This window comes from Camelina sativa, chromosome 18 (assembly GCF_000633955.1).
Source record: "Camelina sativa cultivar DH55 chromosome 18, Cs, whole genome shotgun sequence".
In the NCBI taxonomy this organism is placed as follows: domain Eukaryota; kingdom Viridiplantae; phylum Streptophyta; class Magnoliopsida; order Brassicales; family Brassicaceae; genus Camelina; species Camelina sativa.
The window spans coordinates 4,648,133-4,671,873 of record NC_025702.1 but is presented as its reverse complement, the minus strand read 5'-3'; the positions used below and the strand labels follow the sequence as shown (position 1 = coordinate 4,671,873).

At 37.9% G+C, this 23,741-nt stretch overlaps 1 protein-coding gene, 1 long non-coding RNA gene and 1 pseudogene across 5 annotated transcripts; 2 read left to right on the top strand and 1 right to left on the bottom strand.

Moving 5' to 3' along the window:
- On the top strand, positions 3,075-6,363 carry LOC104760531. Of its 4 annotated transcripts, XR_002036521.1 has the most exons (11): positions 3,075-3,326; positions 3,478-3,722; positions 3,886-3,935; positions 4,066-4,217; positions 4,290-4,375; positions 4,541-4,584; positions 5,297-5,319; positions 5,418-5,538; positions 5,630-5,743; positions 5,857-5,985; positions 6,105-6,363. It is a non-coding gene; the product is annotated as an uncharacterized LOC104760531 (long non-coding RNA). The 4 variants fall into 4 exon arrangements; XR_002036522.1 differs by having other exon boundaries at positions 4,300-4,375; positions 5,297-5,538; XR_762960.2 differs by lacking the exon at positions 5,297-5,319.
- LOC104763133 lies at positions 7,239-20,410 on the bottom strand (annotated as a pseudogene).
- On the top strand, positions 22,726-23,508 carry LOC104763132 (uncharacterized protein At4g02000-like). The gene has a single exon (XM_010486548.2). The coding sequence runs from the start codon at positions 22,726-22,728 to the stop codon at positions 23,506-23,508; it is 783 nt and encodes a 260-aa protein (XP_010484850.2).

Below are 23,741 nucleotides of genomic sequence, written 5' to 3'. Positions count from 1 at the left end.
AAAAAAAAAAGTGAACAAAAATGTTTTCAATTAGACAAAGAAAAGTTGGCTTAACGAGCGCAGATGAGGACGCGGGAGCAATAAAACAAAAAAAAAATATTTTTCTTGTCCTTCTACTTAATAGCTAAAACTCGAAGTTAGGTTTTACCTCATAAAAACGATCCTAGGTTAGTAATTCTATGGAAATTAAACAAAAACATTTTTTGATACTCTTAAGACAGCCATAATTACATAATATTAGAATTAATTATAAAAAAATGTTTAGACACTCATCAAATATAACTAATGGAGATGTTTTTAACTATAAATAAGCTTCTCTTAGTAAATTTACAACATATATATATATATATATATATATATATATATGTATTACTATTAATGTATATATTAATGTGACTGTAAGATAAAATATAAGAGAGGAAGAACAAATCTCTTAAAGAGCATCCATATTGATAAGACCACTTCGATCAGTGTATATAGAAGTTTCTTATAAGTTTGCAAAAAAATTAATTTTACTAAGCATCGATTGTTAAATTAGATGTTTTAGATTTCTTTAAAAATCTGTTTTGTGTCAATTTGTGATTGGCTGGAAAGAAACAAAAAAAAAGAAAGTTTCATTTTATTTGTTTTGTTGTCCGATTCTCTCTCCCGTCTCTCTCTCTTATGTTGATGGCCAAAGCTTCCAAGAAGAAGAAGACATGAGAGGTGAGACAATCGAATAAGCTGGTAAGAGATTCGACGTTATCCTGTAAGAGAGTCGATCAAACCCAATTCGATAGATTTGGTGTTAAAAAGAGACGAATCTGAGAAAATTGGGGAATTTTAAGCAATCCTCTTTTGTGTTTGAGTCTTTTCGTTTATCGCCCAGTTAGGGTTTGTTGTGGTGGAGCTCTATTTGATGTTCTGATTTTTTTTTCACAAACGATTCAATGGTTGGTATGATTTTAAGGCAGATGGATCGGTTTGTAATTTGTTAGGTTGACCCTTTGCAAGAAGAGGATGGTCCGATGATGAAGACAATGAAAGGTAGTGTCACTGGTTTTGGTGCTGTGATGATTTAAGGAACCATTTTAACTACTTGGAAAGATGTTCCAAGAGTCGAGAGAAATGTGGCTTATCAGAACATTGAAGATGATGGGAATCCACAGGCTGACTTTTGCTGCCATTTAAGGTATTTACATCGGTGTTGAACAGCTGGTTCAGAACTTTAGGTGCAAGAGGGATTTTATAATGGTGCTATTGGTGGTTTTGTGGCTGGAGCTTATGTGCGTGGTTATAGAGGTAATGGTGTTTCTTCTTGTCTCATAGTTTGTTACTGTTTTTTCATTGTGTCAGCGAAAACCAGCGTCTCTATGATTAAGTAAGTAGTTTATAATTGATTTGGTTTCGGGAAGACCATTAGAAGTTGCTAGAAATAGAATTTTTTTTTTCTTTTTCTTCTTTCCAACCAAACATTAAATTAAAAGAGAACTTCAAGGTTAGTTGCCCAAACTGGAGGAAAAGAGTTTGCAAAAAAAGTTTCAGAAACTAAAAATTTTGAAGAACGTGCAAGATAGTCTGCCCTCACGTTTGACGTCCTCGGAATCTGGATCATAGTGAAGGAGGGAAAGGAAAGTTCGAGAGCGTGAAAATCTTCCAACAAATTTGAGAAGGCGGGCTAGTCTTCTGGAGCCTGCACCATCGCGACTAGCTCTGAGCAATCTGACTCAAAAATCTGACAGTCAACACCCACCGCCAGGAGAGACTCCATAGCCCAGATCAAGGCTTGTAACTCCGAATGAAGAGGTGAAGGACTGGGTCTAAGGCTTCGTGCTCCCAAAAGTAATGTCCTATCTTCACTATTATAATACCACCATCCCAGACCCACAAATAGGTATGAACCTTTCCAGGAACCATCAACATGGCATCGGGGACAAGGATCCCGTACCTCCAAGCTTGGCTGAGAATCTAGGTGATGCAGGTGATTCATAGAGAAGGACTTGGCTTCCTCCCACAATAATTTATCATTGGCTACTGATTTATAATATCAAAGCATTATGTAGTTCAATTCATAGGTTTTAGGAGCTAAGTAGTTACTGAGACAAACAACAATATTGAGTGGGAGTAACAAAGGATTGTCATATATGTTTTTTTTGTATGGGAAGAACTGAATTGTTCCTTGCTATAGATTTGTGCATTCTTTTGTTGCTAAACTCCATTGTAAGCTGGTTTATTATGGTGACATTTGTTTTCCTATATTACAACAAGGAGCATCCCAAAAGCTATAGCTGTAGGTGCAACTCTAGCTATAACCTCTAATTTGATTAATTATGGAGGTCAAACCACAAGAGTAGACACTCGTAATTTTACGGTTTGATTAGGATCTTTAAGATTGGGGAAATGGTTTGTCTTCATGTAGTAACAGTAATAAACCGAGAAAATATCACAAGCTTCGAACCAGAGGATTTCACAAGGAATGTTATGAGCCGCTATAACAGCTGGAACCCATAGAGTAAACAACATATAGATAATGCAAGCGACTCTGCGGGCAAATCGGGGTCTCTAGGATCATCTTTAGGCAGACCATCGAAGAAGAACACAAGGTCCACAAATCTATGAGTTTCATCGGTGGATGAGAGGCGGCCACAAGATTGTTTAGTGGTGGCGAGAGTGAAGTGTAGGTTGGTTCATGCAAAATGTTCGGCGAATTTGAGCATCGGATTGAGGTAACCTTATTAGAATGGTAATGCTACCATCAGAACATGTGTCTCTTAAACATCAATACTTATTATGTATACTAGTAATAATTCTTTTTAATAGTAATTTATTTAGTGGTATTTGTTGATTTGTACTTGAAGGAGTCTTAGCCGCTTAGAAAACTTACTATTACACAACAACCTTATCTTGTTTTTACCATCTCCTTACATATTTATACTACTAGGTTTAGGTTAATTGTCATTTGTCCTAAACCACAAAATATTGCTGAGCCCATTACACATAATTGGGCCTAATTGATTACATGGCCTAATGGCCCTTTTTGCTTAACCTTATTCTTCTCCTTTGTTCTCCCTACGATCATCTTCTTCTTTCTTCCTTTGCCTCTTCTTCTTGGTTCTTCTACATTTGCTTATGAATCTCTCTGCTCCTAATCACCTCAACATCTTCTTCCTTCATTGTCTCTTGTTCCTTATTGAGCAAAGGATCAACTTCCAACACTCCCTCTTGATCCTTATGCTCAATCCCCAAAATCTGACCTAAGGAATTGATTCCCTTTGTTGCTGAAACTTCTTTGATTTGGTTCCTAATTCCTGGTCCTATGCCTCTCAGAATATCAGCATAGCTCACTGGTCGGTTCTCTTGCTCTCTCATCATCTTTATCTTTCCAATCTCATCAGATTTGATATGATTCTTCATTGTTCTGGATCTGGCTATTGGATTGATTTCTCTTATGCTCTCTTTAACCTTGACTGAAACCTGATGCTTGTTCTTGTTCTGCAGGTGCTCTTGCAAGTATTGCAAGTCGTCGATCCCTTCTGCAACATCTACAAAACTCACAGGTAATTTATCTTTTTCCCTCATTGTTTCATTCTTTACCTTAGTAATCTTGATTGAGTTTGACCTAGTTTCTGATCTGTTTCTCATCATGATTGATCCCTTGTTCTTGTCATGAGTTTCTGTGAATTGAGGCTTCTTCTTCTGCATGTTGGTCTCATTGCAAATCGAATCATCATCCTCCAAGTATCGTAAGTTTGAGTTCTTCTTTCTTATCTCCCTCTTTTCCTTATCTTTCATAGCTTTAGTCTTCCTCTTGCTTTCCTTTTTATTTTCTCTTTGAACCCGATTCCTCTCCAGATTCTTTAGCTTCTTCTTTTCTCTTTTGAAATGATTTAGTTCTCTCTCTTGTAGGTACCTTTCAGCAGTAACATAAGTGATCTTCACCTTTTTCCATTACTCGGGTGAGTTGTGAATCATGCCTCATATTTATTTCCTTGACCTCTTCGCATCTCACTATAAGACTTGGATTACTTCCCTTGGGGCTCTGAATCTTTGATTCTTTAATTCACTGAAAATGTGGTTCTTTTGCAGGTTCTCCCTCTTGAGTCTTGCTCGAACCAGTTATCATTGTACACTCTGTGGTTACTATGTCGTGAGTCTTTCCTAGAGCTACCTCAGTCTTACCACGAGCATTCTTCACAGTCAAGCCTGCTACAACTCCAGCGGGTCCATTCTTCCTATCAGTTAAGTTTCCAAATGCATTTGATACCTTTTGTTGCTCTGGAATCTGACATGTTTCATCAACTTCTTGGTAGACATGCTCAGTTTCCCTTATGAAAGTTTCTGCTCTACTTTGCTCCTTGAGACCAATACCATCCTCACTTGCATTCACCCTTGGTTGGTAAGTCATATTCTCAGTCCAGTCAGTTTGATTATCAACTTGTTGATTATTGACCTCTTGTTCTACACCCTCTACCATCAAGTATTGATGGATTTCTTGTTGTTCATTGCTTGATTCTCCCTTAATCACACGACTTAGGGATTGTTTTTCTACACTCTCCTGCAGGTCAACAAGTTCTCCAGTTCCATATTCTTCTCCATAATTTCCAGGTTCTATTTCTGCTTTCCTCTCTGATGTCTCTCCTTGCTGTTTTTCTTTTTTTCAATTTTTGGAACTCAATTGAATAGCATCCATCTGTCATGGGTGCTTCAAATAACTTCTTCCCTTCTTGATTGGTGATTATGCATCCTGATTCATTGAACATAATTCCATAACCGTTGTTCATTAGCTGAGGGACACTTGGATTGTTGTGTGCCAAGCTAGGCACAAAGAGGACATCCCTTATTGCCCTTTTTCCCGTTTCAGTCATCACTGTGACTATACCCTTTCCTTTTGCTTGAATAGCATCACCAGTGCATAAGCCCACCTTTTTCCTAGTGCTTTTGTTTAACTGTGAGAACCAACTTTCTTCTCTAGCCATGTGACACGTAGCTCCACTATCGATCAACCACATATTTTCATTGCTTGTGATTTGGTCATGAATTGCTGTAAACAACCCTTCCTGTTGGTCGTCTTCTTCATGGTATTGTTTGTTTATTGGTACTTGACCTTGTTGTTCAGCTTGAGCTTGCATCTGAGTTTGATTGTGCTTGAGTCTACAGTCTCTAGCATAGTGTCCCAGCCTTCCACACACAAAACATCCTCCTCTAGGTTTGAATTGCTTGTTTTGTTGTGTGGTTGTTGTCTTGTTTATGTTGTAATAGCATTCTTCCTCATTGTGATTGTTTTTCTTACATATGGTGCCCCACTTTGACTGAGAAGAATCCGGTCTGAATGTGTCTTGTGTACGTTGAACATTCGTAACTTCTGAAACCTTGCTGCAAACGCTCCCTCAACACTCCCACTGTTCCTATCATCTAATCTTTTCTCTTGACCTTGTAAGGCATTGACTACCTCCGCCACTGTTATGGTTGAAAGATCCTTTGTCTGCTCTATAACACCCACGTATGAGTCAAACCTCTCTTGCAAGGAGCACAATATCTTGGAGACAATCATGCTCTCAGGTAACACTTCTCCATGAGTTCTCATTTCATTTCCCAGCTCAACTACTTTCTTAGTGAACTCGACAATGGTCTCTCTCTCATCTTGTTTCAGATTGTAAATGTTGGCCCTTAGTCTCCGCAGCATTATCATGGAACCTTTTGAGTCTCCTTGAAATCTCAGCTTCAACACTTCCCATGCTTCTCTTGACGTTTCAGTCACTGACAGGTAAGTGCTGAAGATTTCTTCAGTAACAGCACTAAACAGTAGTTGTAATGCTGTTTGGTCTTTCATTTCAAGTTCCTCCCACTCCCCTAATTTCTTTCTCTCATCTTGTACAGGTGTAGCTAGCTTAGGCGATTCTGGAATTCCCTCAGTTACTATCTTCCACAACCCTTTAGACTTAAGGATTGGCTTCATCTTAATGACCCATAAGCTATAGTTGTTTCCATCACACACTGGAACCACTAGTGAGTTCTGTATTTCTATTTAAAGACTGTTTTTGAAGTTACCTTTTCTTTTCTTTCTCTTTTCTTACTTTCTGCTGTGTTCTAATGAACCAGCTTGTGCCTTTGATTTCTTTGTGCAGATCTTCAAGATTCCAGGCCACCAAGACCATCTAGCTCTGATACCATGTTGATTTGTACTTGAAGGAGTCTTAGCCGCTTAGAAAACTTACTATTACACAACAATCTTATCTTGTTTTTACCATCTTCTTACATATTTATACTAATAGATTTACTGGTTTAGGTTAATTGTCATTTGTCCTAAACCACAAAATATTGCTGAGCTCATTACACATAATTGGGCCTAATTGATTACATGGCCTACTGGCCCTTTTTGCTTAACCTTCTTCTTCTCCTTTGTTCTCCCTGCAATCATCTTCTTCCTTCTTCCTTCGCCTCTTCTTCTTGGCTTTACGCTGTAAAGAAAACGTATGATCGGAGTTGACACATTTCAATTTGCATGGCATATTCTGGTGCATGTTTCTTACACATTATCTTTGAGATAGGCACATGTATTTGCAATAGGAAAATTCTTCTTATTTATTGTATACAAATTGTTTTCTATATCATTTTTTGATATAGATAACCAAATATTTAAACCCTTTTTTTGATGTCATCCTTGCGGACGGATACGCTATTTCTCAACAAAATTATTAGAATTTGTTTTAGTTATTTGTTATTGATAAATGATAAGCTATATATTAGTTGATTTGATCGTTAATATAATGGGACCATGGTCACATTCGAACTGAGAAAATGGTGAGTTTCGAAAGACTTTGGCCGATTATGTATACATGCTAAAGAAAAAATGTTTGTAACAAATAAAATATATATATTTTACAAGGTTTTACTGTAATTATAAGACGTGGCAACAGAAAACAGTTGTGATCATACGTGGGAGATGTGGCGGGCGCGACGAACATGCTGCGACGAGTGTACGGCTGCATGCTGTTTATCCCCCACCATTAAAACAAAAAAGTTGTTCATTAAATTGCATGAGAAGGAGAAAAATTACTGATTGGCAATTTTTTCTTTTATCTTCCACCTGCATTGTAGACAAGTAGGATCCTAAAAATACTAGCCATACTTAAAAAGTAAATAAATTTCTTATTAATCCTGTTTAAGATACTGCACATTCATTAAAAAATGATTGACAGATCCTGAAAATTGAAATTATTATTTCTTTGGAGGTAGCTGAATTTCCCATTTTCATAAACTTAAAACTTTTGATTTAGCTTTCTTTTTCCATCTTTAACTGTTTCAGATCTTGGATGCTTGGATGACTCACCAATTTCATATTTTGATAATTCACCAAATCCAGAATTCTTTAAAGCTTTTGAATTGCTTTCATGAACATCAAATGGAGTTACATTAGAACCATTTGAGGATTGCATTCTCAGCTTTGATGCATGAAGAGGAATTGGTACTGCAAAGTGCTGAACATTTTCAGCTTTGAAATCTTGAAAGTAAGGACTAACAGGAGCTAATTCCCCTGGGTTAGGAGGAGGAGTATCCATTCTTGAAGGTTGAGAGATTGGTGATGGAAATGATCTATCCGATATATGAGACTGAGAATTGATATTATCTTTGTTTGACTCATCATTCTCACCAACTCTATTCTGAACAAGTCTTTCTGAAATCGCAGGATTAATCCTATTACTCGAGGCTGCTGAAGAAACAGACAAAGATTCATGTGGTGAATCATTCTATAACAGTTGCTATAGATTCTCCTAAGCCGCTCATATTGAAATCTAATCATTGCTGTTTCTCCAGATCTAAACCTGATTCTTCGAAAGAACCTAAGACAATCAGTAATTCCAAACCTTATTCTTACTCTGATACAAGTAATTTGAGTAGTTGTTGCTTCATGGAAATCGACAGTCACTACTTCTTCAAGTCTTTCAGCTATAATTGTCATTGTATCATCAGTAACATATGGCAAAGGGATACCCCGAATTTGAACCCATAGCTCAATAGTAGATAGACGGTCTTCTGATATGCTCAAATTTACCCTAGAGTTACTCTCTCAAATTAAGAGGTCACTATAATACTTAGGGGTCGAATTCCACAGAGACTCAAGATCAAACACAATAAATTATAGAGTTTTGTTATTACGCTAAACAAGATGATTTAAATTAAAAAGGCAATGCAAAATATTAAATAAAACTGTTGTAAATTCAGAAGATCAAAAAGTTAGGTCTAGAGAATTTCTCAGGAAGTTACAAAATATTAAATCAATAATTAAATAGGATTCAAACAATTAAAATCAGATCTAGAACTCTAAACAATTTTGTAAAATAAATCAATTCTCACTGCAAATATTATCTAAATTTAAAACCAGAAAATCCAAATCTATTTGCAAAATTCTAGGTTAAAAATCAGCTTTAAAAATAAGTTTAGATTGTTCACAAAATTACTGAATCAAATCTCTTTGCAAGAAGAAATTTTGCTCATCAAAAGGTTTTATCAGGAAAATCAATTATATTCTCATATCAATTTATTTTCCTAGGTTATTAATTCTAGATGGCCAATCAAGGATTAATATGAAGAACAACCTATGATGAAGATCTAGAAAGATAATGAATCCTAAATAAACAGATCTAATAAATCATAAAATCCCTGTGAAAAACCCTGAACCTAACAAGCAAACTACTCAGACATATTCAATGAAGAACAAAACATAATTCTGAATAATAAGCAATTGAGATTAAAAGAGTAAAGAGAGAGTTTATGAATTCTTCTCTCAAAGCAGTTCAAATCTCTCTCCTAAAAGCTCTCAAAATCTTACAGGGTTGCAGAAAATAAAACTTGCTAGAATAAAATTTTTTTTTGGGTTTTCTAAAACCCAAAATACTATTTATATGTCCTAAAACACGTCAGGGACTTGTGTTGCAAATATGGAAAACTTTGGACAACTTTGTAAAACTTCCAAATTTGTGATTCTTAATCGGCTGAAGAGGGTGTCGACCGATGCTCCTAAGTGGTGTCGATCGATGCCCTTGTTTTGATCCGAGTCCAAATTGATTCTTTGAGATTTATGCTCCAAAATGATCCAAATTGCTCCACTTTGCTCCTTCTGTGCCAAAGTCCTAGAAAACCTGCAAAGACTCAAAAACATCCTAGAAAACAAATCAAAAGACTCAAAAAGACTCGTTATATCATGGTTAAAAGCCACAAAAACCATGATATATCAACTCCCCCAGACTTAGTCTTTGCTTGCCCTCAAGCAAAACAGAAACTTAGCCTGTGAAAGAGGTTTGAAAACACAGAAACTCATTTTCTCTCTAAGGTAATGCCATGATCATCCAAACCATAATCCATATACTTAGCAGATAAATCCAAATCGAACCACCATGTACTTCTCCGTTGAAATTCATAGCATCCCAAATTCAAACCAAATTCCACTACTTCCTCCATTAAGCCTTCATCGGTGGTTCTCATCAATTTGATCAATGTCAAGAACCTTCTAGACTCATTCCCGTACTATACCATAACAAGCAAGATATATCTTTTACAACATGTGGTATTCTTCCTCTCCCCCAGACTTATTCTATTCTTATCCTCCTTTGAGCTTTGCTTTGTTTTTTTTTTTTCCTATTNTTTTTTTTTTTTTAACTTGAATAAGGGAGAGGAGTACTATTTTCTTTTGAAATCTTACTTGTCAGGTATGAACAAGGAGTCAAGCTCTATGAACATCAATCTCCTTGATGAGATAAAAGAAAAGTGCAGAAGTTACCTCAGGCTTTTATGGATTATGTTGGAAATTTGGATGTCTCTGGTTGACTGGTCAGCCACTGGATTTTTCATTAGTCGGAAAAGTGGATTCAATCTGCAGCATTAATCAACCAAGGCAATACACCTAAAAAGAAAAGTCATAGTCCCCAACACAATTTTGAAAAATTTGACTCAATAAAAACAAAAATCGGTTTTGACACACTAAAAACAAAAACTATGTTAGTAGTTAGTACTAACCTCCCCCAGACTTAAACGACACTGTCCCCAATGTTATCAAGTAAGAGGAAAGCTAAAAGAAACAAAAACGTATTGAAAATTGTAAGGAAAAGATGAACTGTTTTCAGGTTACCATGGGGCATCGACCGATACCATTTCAGTGTCGATCGACACTCATCACGAATGGTGTTTTTGGCCGTAACTCCTTGTTAGTTGCAAATAGTTGTGTTGATTGATCAATCCATGGATGATTATTCTGTTAAGAGACACTCACACACAAGTTAAAAGCAACATGATAGATAGATAGTTCATAATTTCAAACAAAATTCAAATAAAAACTGACTCAATGCAAAAAGAAAAATGACTCAAAAGGAAAAGAAAAACCTATAAGTGGGTTGCCTCCCACTAAGCGCTTGTTTTCAGTCATTAGCTAGACCGCGTTGAAGCTCAGGCATCGGGTGGATCAGAACGTGGCAGTGAATGCCTCCCATAGCATGACCTCTTCATCCAAGGTGGTGTATAAGCAGTAGAAGAGTGAGGTCTACCAAGGACATAAGGAACATGACCAGGGTGGGATTTTGGGATGGGTTTGCTTCTTTTATGTCCTGCAAAATCATCAACAGAAGAAACAAGCGCTCTACGATAATCTCGTGGCTTGGTTAACTGCAAAACAGTTTTTGTACCTTTGAAAGCCTTGTTGATGATAGGAGGGGGTTTGGGTGCAGAAGATGTGTACCTTTGCCTTACCTGAGGACTATGGAGTGTGGAATGGGGAGGTTTCTGTTTGGAAACAGGTTTCTGACTAGGAGCAACTGTTTTGGACAAGTTCGGTCTCAGATGTGGAGGGGTGTCGACCGATGCTAATGTAGCATGGATCGATGCTAAGCCTGCAACTCGAGTAGCAGAAACTTTCTCAACAGAAAAAGTCTGTCCATCAATAGTAGGAGCCCTCCTAAGCTTATCCATCTCAAAGTTCATACTCAAACCTCCCACATTCAATGTTATGTGGCCCTTCTGTACATCTATGATGGCACCTGCTGTAGGCAAGAAAGATCTTCCTAAGATGAGAGGGTCGTTAGGCTCTTTATCATACTTCAGCACCACAAAGTCAGTGGGAATCATGAAGTTTCCAACCTTAATTGGAATATCCTCTAAGCCACCTTCAGGAATTCTTTTGGATCTATCAGCTAAGATAAGAGCAATCTGAGTTGGCTTGAACTCTGTCATCCCTAGTTTCACAGCAACAGAATGTGGCATCAAGTTAATACTAGAGCCTAGATCACAAAGTGAGTGAGCAAACCGTTCTGCAGAGATAGAGCAATCAAGTACAAAGCTTCCAGGATCTGGTAATTTCTCTGCAACTCTACACTGAATTATTGCACTCACTTCCTTAGAGACAACCACATCATGCTTTCTCTCCTTCTTCCTCTGTGGAGGCTGGTTCAAAAGAACTGCACTGACATCCTTGGTAAGCAATGCTCCTTCCTCAGGGCTCAAACCATTTGATACCATTCTCTTCACATACTACTTAAGAGGTGGTGAAAGCTTACTGCATCAATTAAAGGCATCTCAATCATTACCTTATCCATAATTGCCTTGCATCTAGCTTCCTCCATCTCCTGCTTGGACTTTCTTGGCTTAGAAAAAGGAATCTTAGGTTGGTATACCCTCTCAACTGCTGGAACCTGAGATTTTGCAACTTTGGGTTCTGTCTGAGAGAGGTGTCGACCGACACCCAGGTGGTTGATTTTTCTCCCTATTCTGCAGAAACAATTGCACCAGCATCTTCATCTCTCACTGATATGGCATTGCAAGCATGCTTGGGGTTTGACTCAGCTCTTCCAGGAAGAAAACCCTCTTGTCTTTTAACAGACCCAACAGTCTGTGCCACTTGACTCTCCAATTTCTTAACATGTACATTCAGTGCATCAATCCTTCCAGTAAGTTCTGTGTAGACATTATCAATCTTCCCATTGAATGTCACTGTCATATTCTCTTGTCCCTGAAGAAGCTGCTCAAGCATGGCCTCCATTCTATTCTCAGAAGGAGTTTGTGGATGTGGAGATTGATAGGAAGAGTTCCCATAAGTCCTTGTGAAGTTGTTCCCTTGTTGCTGCTTCTGTAAATCAGGCTTACGAGTGTAGCCCAAAGAGTTCCCACTGTAAGGCTTGTTGCTTTGCTGATTACCGAATCTTTGCCTTGATACCCAGCTCCATACACATAGTTGACGTTCTCCTCTGTATTCTCTGGCTCAGGCTCAAATGTCTTAACCTCAGCAGCAAATTGAACTGGCTTCTTATCCACTAGAAGATTGTGAACTGAATCCAGCTTGACATTAACAGAAGCTAGCTGTTTTGAATCAAATCCTCCATGCAATCTCTTCCTTTCAGTATCTGCTCTCTTAGTGCTATTGCTGGAAGCCAAATTCTCAATCAAAGCTTCAGCATCTTCTGGAAATCTTGTCTTGAAGTTCCCATGACTTGCAGCATCCAAAGCTAGCTGATATTCCCAGTCAATCCCTCTGAAAAAGATACTCAACAGCTGCACTCTTGAAAAGCCACAGTGTGGATAGTCCCTTTGATATGCCTTGAATCTTACCCAAGCTGCCTTGAAAGCTTCATCTGGTCTTTGCCTGAAGGAGGACGGCTTGACTCTTAGCTCATCTGACATGGCATCATCATAAAAGTAGTTGAGAAAAGCCACCTTCACTTGTTGCCAAGATGTCAAAGATCCAGCTGGCAACTGTTTTTGCCATTGAGATGCTTCTCCTGCAAGTGAATATGGGAAAAGCTTGCAGTAGATGTAGTATTCAGTTACTCCATTGGCCTTGATACTGGTCACCAAGTCTTCAAAATGCTCAATATGGTCCTAAGTCTTCTCATTTGGCAGATTAGAGAAGGGTCTTTGTCCAACTAGCTGGAAGTAGGCAGGCTTCAGCTCAAACTCATTCCTTGGGAATGGAGGTGGAACAATTGCAAAGCGGTTTTCATACATCAAATCAGCTCTGTTGAAGTCTGCAATAGTCCTGATCAGATCCCGGTTTTGATCCTGTCTTCGAACTGGGTTATCAACGTGGTTGGCAGCTCCACGTCCGTTTGCTGGAAGGGGGTGTCGACCGATACCCCGATGGTGTTGATCGACACCATCGACCTGTTTGTCAACTACAAGAATTTGCTCGTTTCTGACAGCAGCCTGCTCATTGACAACAACAGCTTCAGCAATAACCTTCCCTTCTGCATCAAGCTTTTGGCCATGCTCATTGCGCAAGTGGCCCTCTTGATCCCTCAAAGCACCATCCGCATCTGGTCTCAGTATGATTGGGTTGACCATCTTTGCTGATTTGGCTGCTTTTGTGTTATCACGCTCTAGTTGTCCTAACTCTTGGTTTGTAAGCTTAACAACTAGACCAGTAGGATTCTTCCTGGTATTTGGCTTAGGCATGTACCTGAAACACACAAGAGAAAAGAAACAAAAGCGTGTAAGTAAAATATAAAAAGAAAAATTTAGACGAAATACAAAACTCAAATATAATGGCGTTGTTGTAGTATAGTGGTAAGTATTCCCGCCTGTCACGCGGGTGACCCTTGTTCGATCCCCGGCAACGGCGCCAAAATTTGATATGCTCAAATTTACCCTAGAGCTACTCTCTCAAATTAAGAGGTCACTATAATACTTAGGGGTCGAATTCCACAGAGACTCAAGATCAAACACAATAAATTATAGAGTTTTGTTATTATGCTAAACAAGATTACTTAAATTAAAAAGGCAATGCAAAATATTAAATAAAACTGTTGTAAATTCAGAAAATCAAAAAGCTAGGGCTAGAGAATTTCTCAGGAAATTACAAAATATTAAATCAATAATTAAATAGGATTCAAACAATTAAAATCAGATCTAGAACTCTAAACAATTTTTTAAAATAAATCAGGTCTGTGGATGGAAAACCAGCTGTGGATGGGATGGGAAAACAAGGGAACAAGGCTGTGGATGGAAAACCAGCTGGCATTGGTATAAGACCAGCAAAGATAGGGATGGGGGCTCTCCCGAAACCGCCGGCTAAACCGTGAAGGTCCTAAGTTGGAACTGTCAGGGCATTGGGGTTGATCTGACAGAGAATTATTTGGGTGATTTGTGGAGGAAGCATCGACCAGATATTTTGTTTTTATCAGAGACAAAGAAATGTTTTTCTTATTTACAAAAATTTCAATCAAAATTTGGCTATAATAAAATGTTTACTGTTGAACCCCGAGGGGCTAGTGGTGGTTTGGTTTTATTTTATAAGGATGAAATAAATCTTTCTGTTCTATTTCATAATGACCGTATAATTGATACAAAAGCTGTTCTTGATCATCAATTGGTATATTTTTCTTTTGTTTATGGTGACCCGGTTCCCCAACATCGCGGAAAAGTGTGGGATAAATTAACGGACATTGGATCTTTTCGTATTGATCCTTGGTTTATTATTGGAGACTTTAATGAATTAATTGGTAACCATGAGAAGCAGGGTGGTGCCCTGCGGTCAGCTAATTCCTTCAAACCTTTTATCTCAATGATTAAGGATATTGGGATGCTTGAATTTCCATGTTATGGGGATCAATTATCCTGGCGTGGGAATCGGTGTAATAATCAAGTGATTCGTTGCCGACTTGATCGGGCTTTAGGTAATGAAGACTGGCACGCCCTCTATCCCAATTCGAAAGTAGAGTATTTGGAGATGATTGGTTCTGATCATAGTCCAATTTTAGCAACTTGTTTGATGGCGATCCGGAGGAGACAGAGACAATTTCGGTTTGATAAGCGGTGGTTGGGTAAGGAGGGCTTGGCTGGAGCGGTTGAGTCTGGTTGGAATCGGACACGGAATTTTAGGATTCCGGGTTTTGTTGATAAATTAAGGAATTGTAGGAATTCGATTTCCTGGTGGAGGAAAAATAATGTCAGTACTGGCCCATCAATTATTTCTTCTTTGAAGACTGCTCTGCATGATGCGAAGATGGATGACTCGGTTTCGCTGGAAGATATTCGGGGAATTGAGAGGAAATTGAAAGAGGCATACCGGGATGAGGAGATTTATTGGCAACAAAAGAGCAGAAAATTTTGGCTAAGGGTTGGGGATAAAAACACTTCATATTTTCACGCATCCACTAAACAAAGGCGGGTTCGGAATAGGATAATTGGTTTATTTGGTGCCAATAACGTTTGGGATGAATCAGCGTCGGGTATGGAACATATAGCTACAACATATTTTGAGGATCTATTCAAGAAATCCAACGGTGGAGGTATTTCTGAGATGCTACAAGCAATTGATCCGATTGTTACGGCAGGTATGAACAAAGATCTTATCAGGGATATCTCGGAAAGGGAAGTCAGACAAGCTTTGTTTGCTATGCATCCGGAGAAAACTCCAGGTCCTGATGGGATGACAACTTTGTTTTTCCAAAGATTTTGGTCTTCTCTGAAAGGGGATTTAGTGGCTCTAATTAAAATGTTTTTTCGCACTGGCAGTTTTGATCCGCTTCTAAATGAGACCAATATTTGTCTTATTCCTAAAGTGGATTGGCCTCAGCGGATGGCGGAGTTTAGACCTATAAGATTATGTAATGTGAGCGATAAGATTATTTCAAAAGTGTTGTGTTTCCGTCTGAAACGTCTATTGCCTCGTTTGGTTTCAGAAACTCAATCAGCTTTTGTTTCTGGACGGTTAATTACTGATAACATCCTGGTGGCTCAAGAGATGTTTCACGGATTAAATACTAATAGTAGGTGTAATTCGGAATTTTTGGCATTTAAAACTGATATGAGTAAGGCATATGATCGGGTAGAGTGGGATTTTCTGGAGGCGGTTTTGGTCAAGATAGGATTCGATAGGAGATGGATTTCGTGGATTATGTGGTGTGTATCGTCAGTGTCGTACCAAGTTCTTCTGAATGGTCAGCCCAGAGGTTTTATTAGACCTCAGAGGGGGTTACGACAAGGGGACCCTCTATCTCCATATTTATTTATTCTTTGCACAGAGGTCTTGATAGCTAATATTAAGAAGGCTGAAAGGGAGAAAAAATTGACGGGTATTACCATCGCCCGTGGTAGTCCTACTGTCTCGCATTTGCTGTTTGCGGATGATAGCCTGTTCTTTTGCAAAGCAACTGCCCAGGAATGTAGGACGGTTATGGATATAATCGGTACCTATGGCAGAGCTTCAGGTCAAGAGGTCAATCTGGCTAAATCATCTATTATGTTTGGCAAAAAGGTTACTCCGGATATTCGATCCCAGTTAAAGTTAGTTATTGGGATTTCTAAGGAGGGTGGCATGGGTTCTTACTTGGGTATTCCTGAGAATCTTCAAGGATCGAAAACTAAGGTGTTTAGCTACGTTAAGGATCGGCTAGATGATCGTGTTAATGGCTGGTCTGCAAAGTGTTTGTCGAAGGGTGGCAAGGAAATTATGATTAAATCAGTGGCTTTGGCATTACCTACCCATGTTATGTCGTGTTATAAGCTACCTCAGGAACCAACAACTAAGTTAACAAGTGCAATTTCCACTTTCTGGTGGAAGTCCAATGACAAAGCTCGTGGTATGCATTGGGTTGCGTGGGACAAACTATGTAAAGATAAAGCTGAAGGGGGACTTGGCTTCCGAGCTCTGGAACAATTTAATGAGGCTATGTTGGCCAAACAGTTTTGGCGTCTAATTCAATACCCAACGTCTTTAATGGCTAAGGTGATGAAAAGTCGATATTTCAGGAACAAACATCCTCTTATGGCAAAAAAACCATATAATCCGTCCTTTGCTTGGAGAAGTATTTATTCCATCAAGGGATTGGTGGAGCAGGGGGCGCGATGGACGGTAGGCTTTGGCAATTCCATTTCGGTTTGGCATGACCCATGGATACCGGATATTCGCCCTAGACCGGCGAATGGTCGAGGGAGGTTGTGGCTTCCGAGTTTAATGGTTAATCATTTAATTAACCCGGAGACTAAGAATTGGCATCTACCTACTTTGGAGGAGTTTTTTGATCCGGGGGATATACAACTAATCCAGAGTATGCCGGTTAGTAGAACTCATCAACCGGATAGATTAATATGGCATTATACTAAATCTGGGAAATATTCGGTCAAATCAGGTTACCGGTTAGCTCGGAAATTAATTATGGATGTAGAGTATGGGCCGACGTGTACGGCTTTGCGGGCCCAATCGTGGAAACTTGATGTACCATCCAAGATCCAACACTTTTTTTGGCAGATTGGTTCGGGTACTCTACCTGTGTTGGAGCGTCTTGCACATCGGGGTGTTCGTTGTGACACCGTGTGTAAGAGATGCGATTCTGCAGTGGAAACTATAAACCATGCGCTCTTTGAGTGCCCTAGGTCTCGATGTATTTGGGAGTTGTCGCCTATACGGATGGACCAGGGGGGTTTTCCATACACATCGATTTATGCAAATTTAGACTTTATTTTTTGGCGGACGTCTTCGCAATCCGGGTCTCGGATATCGGCATTCAACTACCTTGGATTATTTGGTCAGTTTGGAAAGATAGGAATAAAAACGTTTTCCAGGGTATTGAGGTAGAATCTCTTGAGATTTTGAATCAAGCGGCTACGGAGAAATTATTGTGGGAGGAGGCCAAGTCTTACTCAGTGAATTATCTGGATCCTCCATCTTTTTCGGAGGACAAAGGTTTGTCTCCCCGATGCTAATTTGATGGTTCTTGGAAAGGTACAGATCCCTACCAGGGTTTGGGCTGGTGGGGCTGCAATGGAGAGCTTACAACGATCCTGTTGGGAGCATGGAGTCACCGTCGGAGTATATCACCTCTACATGCAGAATTACAAGCGCTGATCTGGGCTATGGAGTCTTTACTGGTGGCTGGAGTCGATTGTCAGGCTTTTGAGACGGATAGCGTAGAGCTAACGGCGATGGTGCAGACGCCGGAAGACTGGCCGGCTTTTTCTAATCTGCTGGAGGATTTCTCACTGCTTCGAAGTTCCTATACCTCCTTCACCCTCACCAGGATTCCACGAGACGCTAATGTCAGAGCCGATTGCCTAGCTCGATCTTCACGATCTCTACCTTCAGAATCTACCTTTGTAAACTCGTTTCCTCCTGTTTGGGCAACCAATCTTGGAGTTCTATTTTAATATTTATAGTTTGGTTGGGAAAAAAAAAATCAGGTCTCACTACAAATATTATCTAAATTTAAAACCAGAAAATATAAATCTCTTTGCAAAATTTTAGGTTAAAAATCAGCTTTAAAAACAAGTTTAGATTGTTCACAAAATTACTGAATCAAATCTCTGTGCAAGAAGTAATTTTGCTCATCAAAAGGTTTAATCAGGAAAATCAATTCTATTCTCATATCAATTTATTTTCCTAGGTTATTAATTCTAGATGGCCAATCAAGGATTAATATGAAGAACAACCTATGATGAAGATCTAGAAAGATAATGAATCCTAAATAAACAGATCTAATAAATCATAAAATCCCTGTGAAAAACCCTGAACATAACAAGCAAACTACTCAGACATATTCAATGAAGAACAAAACATAATTCTGAATAATAAGCAATTGAGATTAAAAGAGTAAAGAGGGAGTTTATGAATTCTTCTCTCAAAGCAGTTCAGATCTCTCTCCCAAAAGCTCTCAAAATCTTACAGGGTTGCAGAAAATAAAAATTGCTAGAATAAAACTTTTTGTTTGGGTTTTCNGCCGATTGCCTAGCTCGATCTTCACGATCTCTACCTTCAGAATCTACCTTTGTAAACTCGTTTCCTCCTGTTTGGGCAACCAATCTTGGAGTTCTATTTTAATATTTATAGTTTGGTTGGGAAAAAAAAAATCAGGTCTCACTACAAATATTATCTAAATTTAAAACCAGAAAATATAAATCTCTTTGCAAAATTTTAGGTTAAAAATCAGCTTTAAAAACAAGTTTAGATTGTTCACAAAATTACTGAATCAAATCTCTGTGCAAGAAGTAATTTTGCTCATCAAAAGGTTTAATCAGGAAAATCAATTCTATTCTCATATCAATTTATTTTCCTAGGTTATTAATTCTAGATGGCCAATCAAGGATTAATATGAAGAACAACCTATGATGAAGATCTAGAAAGATAATGAATCCTAAATAAACAGATCTAATAAATCATAAAATCCCTGTGAAAAACCCTGAACATAACAAGCAAACTACTCAGACATATTCAATGAAGAACAAAACATAATTCTGAATAATAAGCAATTGAGATTAAAAGAGTAAAGAGGGAGTTTATGAATTCTTCTCTCAAAGCAGTTCAGATCTCTCTCCCAAAAGCTCTCAAAATCTTACAGGGTTGCAGAAAATAAAAATTGCTAGAATAAAACTTTTTGTTTGGGTTTTCTAAAACCCAAAAATACTATTTATATGTCCTAAAACACGTCAGAGACTTGTATTGCAAATATGGAAAACTTCGGGCAACTTTGTAAAACTTCCAAATTTGTGATTCTTCATCGGCTGAAGAGGGTGTCGACCGATGCTCCTAAGTGGTGTCGATCGATGCCCTTGTTTTGATCCGAGTCCAAATTGATTCTTCGAAATTTATGCTCCAAAATGATCCAAAATTCTCCACTACTCCTTTTGTGCCAAAGTCCTAGAAAACCTGCAAAGACTAAAAAACATCCTAGAAAACAAATCAAAAGACTCAAAAATACTCCTTATATCATAGTTAAAAACCACAAAAACCATGATATATCATCCTCCCATCTTTGGAAAGCAACAAATCAATTATTGAAAATCCATGGTTCCCTTCTTTGCACTGAGATAAGATCTACTTCTGATTGAAAAATAAAACTGAATAAAAGTACCATCCAGAACTCTTCCATGAACTCTTGAAGCTAGACCCCATGATCTTGGTAAGGAAGATATCACAGTCTGGAGATTCTGCACTCTTGGATATAAAGGTCTTGCAATCAGACTTAATCTATTTCGATCAACCGCTGTTGCATATGCATAGTGAGGAATGAATATTTCTGGATCATCCCTTCCCAAGACCAAATTATGAATTTCATTCCACATCTCGTCAGCTATGAAAAGGTAAGTTAAAAGAGAAAAAAAGAAATTTTAGGTAAGAGACAGAAAGAAGAGAAGGATAAGGTAGAAAGGTTTACCTTAAGTAATATTTGTAAAGGAGAGATATAAAGAAAATGAGTAAAGAGGATACTTAAGAAGAAGATTTCAGAATATTTAAAAGAGGTAAAAAGAAAGTAATATATAAAGATTAAGAGGTTAAAAGAAGAAAAAGTTAAAACCAAATAGAAGAAGATATGCTAGAATTTTCTCATTGATAAAGCACCAGTCAACCAAACTAGTTCTCAAGTCAAGGAGAAAGAAAAGGATAAAATAAAAAAAAACTTCACTCTTCATGTAATCAGCGAAACAAGAAGACAAAAAGAACCAAACCTTTCACCATAGGTAACATTATTAAGTCTAAAAGGTCAAAAAAGACAAGTCTTTCAACCTTCTACTTCATCTAGCAGTCATTCTTTGGTTGAGCAACATTTGTATCCAAGATACAAGCTTGACAAAAACTTTTATACTCTTCACGTAACTAGCCACCCAAGAGGACAAAAAAACAAACCTTTCACCTTAGGTAAACAACTTTTAGTCTGGATATCAATCCCTTTTATGAAGTTACCTTCGTTAGCAAAAAAATTGAAAGCCAATTAGGATGATTGCTAGCTACATACGACTGCAGTCTTGACCCTGTTAACACACTATTGGCAATTTCAAAATCTCCTCGGTTGCAGCTTGGAGGTTCCATTAGAACAAACCAGTTAGGTTTTTCTTTTGTAAAACTTAAAAGTTCAGCTATGTGACCGACAATAGCTGGCCATTCTTTTGGTTTATTAAGAGCATGAATAATGTATAAAGAGGAAGCACCAAAAGTAATCTTCTGAAAATGATGCTTGTCCAGGATGTCTAAGGCCCATTCCCAACTTTTTATTTTTGCATCAAAGAAGGAATAAACCTGAGAATAAGATCTGCGATTATGAAGTAAGACTTTACCAAACGAGTCTCTTACCACCCATGAGGCTCCAGATCAGGCTTTCTTTTTTGACCACGCACAACCAATATTGCATTTAAGCTCTCCAACCTGAGGAGGAGTCCATCTATGCTTCTGAGAATACTTTTGCTCAATTACTTGTAAAGCTTTTCTATTCGCCAACAACCACTAATTCCCGTCTTCAAAAGATTTATCAACAATTTTATTCACGAAAGCACCTTCTCCTTCAAATAGAATTTTGTTTCTATTTTTCCACAAGATCCACGGAATCCACGAATTGACAAATCTTAAATCTTGAGGAGTATCTTTAACCTGAGAAATATGCATTAAGTGACTCATATTTGCAAAGATTGAATTCCCAAAACCTGTTTCTGGAGATGGTACATTAGATACAGCTCACACTTGTCGGGCTAAAGGACATTGAAACAGTATGTGGTTAACTGTATCAATCTCTTCTCCACACATTAAACATCCATCTCTTGCATTAATGCCTCTTGTTCTCAGTCTATCTTCAACAGCTATAGATCCTTTTAAAGCTTTCCACATAAACACTTTGATTTTTGGTGCCGTTTGCGTTGTCCAATTGTATTAAACAGAAGAGTTAGTGAAGGACATGTCTCAGCTTCCTTGAACAGATGATGATGAGTCTTTCTATTACTTAGATCATAACCAGACTTAACAGAATATACGTCATTATTTGTTTTTGACCAACAAAAAGAGTCTCCATTCTCAAGTAGAGGTCTTTTTCTTGAAATTATTCGAATCTCATCCTGTGGAAACAATTCCTTCAATCTGTTCCACTTTCAATCCTTGTGTGAGGATCTATAAGATACTTCACTTGCAGCTTAATATCCATCAACGAATGAAGATTTAAAGCTCTTCTGGGGTTTTCATCAAAAATCCACTTATTTATCCATACACTAGTGTTCCTGCCATTACCAATGACTCTTTTCAAGCCTTGATTCAATAAGTCATGACCATAAAGAATGCTTCTCCAGGCATACAAAGGACAAGTTCCAAAGGTAGCATTCAGAAAGTTTGTATTCAAAAAATATCTTCTCTTGAAGATTTGAGAAAAGAGATTGTCTTTATCATTGAGTAATCTCCAAGCTTGTTTTGCTAACAGAGCCTGATTAAAACACTGAAGATCTTTAAAATCAATGCCTCCAAGCACCTTAGGCATTGAAAGCTTTTGCCAACTTACCCAATGAATATTTTTAGTATTCTGCAAATCATTCCACCAAAAATTTATCATGATGCTTGTCAAGCTTTTACAGAAACTAATAGGCAACTTAAAACATGTCATTGCATAAACTGGCAATGCCATTGCAATAGATTTTAACAATATCTCTTTGCCACCTTGAGATAATGTTTTTGCATACGATCCAGACATCCTATCTTGTAACTTATCTTTAATAAAAATATACTCTCTCTAAATTTTCTCTGCCTTCTCTCTAAGCTTTCTTCGTTAAACAAAAAAAAAATCTTGCCGTCCCTAGTATAAGAACTTCTAACTCAAAAAGGATCTTCATTCTAATTGAGCTGAGCCTGTGACCGAAGATATTCCCATTTTCTGTCGGCTTGTTTCAAAAATCTTTCTCTGATTGCTGTTGTTATCTCAATTGGTGTTCTTCCTCTTTTGAAGATCTTCTAGGTCTTCGGTTCCCCTTCTTTACTTTTCGTGGTGTGGTTTGGTTTTTCTTAAGTTTTCAAAGCTTGGTATGGATCTTCATAAAGCTATTCAAGCGATGTCAATTGAAGATGATAAACCCCTTACTCTCTTGAATCAATCAAAGTTCTGTTCAAGTGAACGAAATTGTTGCAGTGTTATGGGTAGGTTTTTGAATCCTACAAATGAGAGGATGTCTAATTGGATATTAGATATGTCTAGATTATGGAGATTGAACAACAGAGTTCGAGGTGTAGCTCTATCTCAAGAGAGATTTCAGTTTATCTTCAAATCTTTAGATGATTTAGATGAAATCTTAAAGACAGGAGTCTGGACTCATGATGATTGGTGTGTGTTTATGGAAAAATGGATTGAAAAGCCTCAAGATGATTATTTGATGTTTCTTCCACTGTGGATTCGTCTCCGCAATATTCCAATCAATTATTACACTAAGGAGAAGATTCAAGAGGTAGCAGAGTGTCTTGGTAAGGTGTTAAAGATAGAGTTCGATTCTGAAAAATCGCAAGCTCAAGTCTATGTCCGTGTTCAAGTCCTATTTGATGTTAGAAAGCCGTTAAGAAACTCTAAAGCTATTCAGCTTCCCTCTGGTGAAATTGTGTCAATCAGCTTTGATTATGAGAGAGTTAGGAAAAGATGTTTTCTATGTCAAAGGTTAACTCATGAGAAAACTCTGTGCCCGTTTAAGCAATCTGACGAAACGAAAGTTTCCTCCGAGATCTCAAAAAGCATAGATAAGAAGAAAGGAGTTTTCCTAGAGAATGATTTTCAACCCTTCCCTATCATACTCCTCCAAAACTACTTGCAAATGCCATGAAAGGATCTTTATCTCAATACAAGTCAGCTTTACCTGAGAAGATTGATGATGATTTCTTAACAGATTCTGCTGATTTTAATTTCTCTACTAGCTTCAAATCAGGTTTCTTAGATGATGGTTCTTCGGGTTTAAGTCGAAAACAAAAAAAAATCTGAGAAAAAGAAAGCCTTTCTTGTTGGGAAAATATAAAGCTAATTATGATGGATCAAAGGGTGAAAAGGTTAGCGTTAATA

Bases quoted from the DNA above. Each gene is read 5' to 3' on its own strand.
- LOC104763132 (XM_010486548.2), top strand. From the start codon at position 22,726: ATGGATCTTCATAAAGCTATTCAAGCGATGTCAATTGAAGATGATAAA.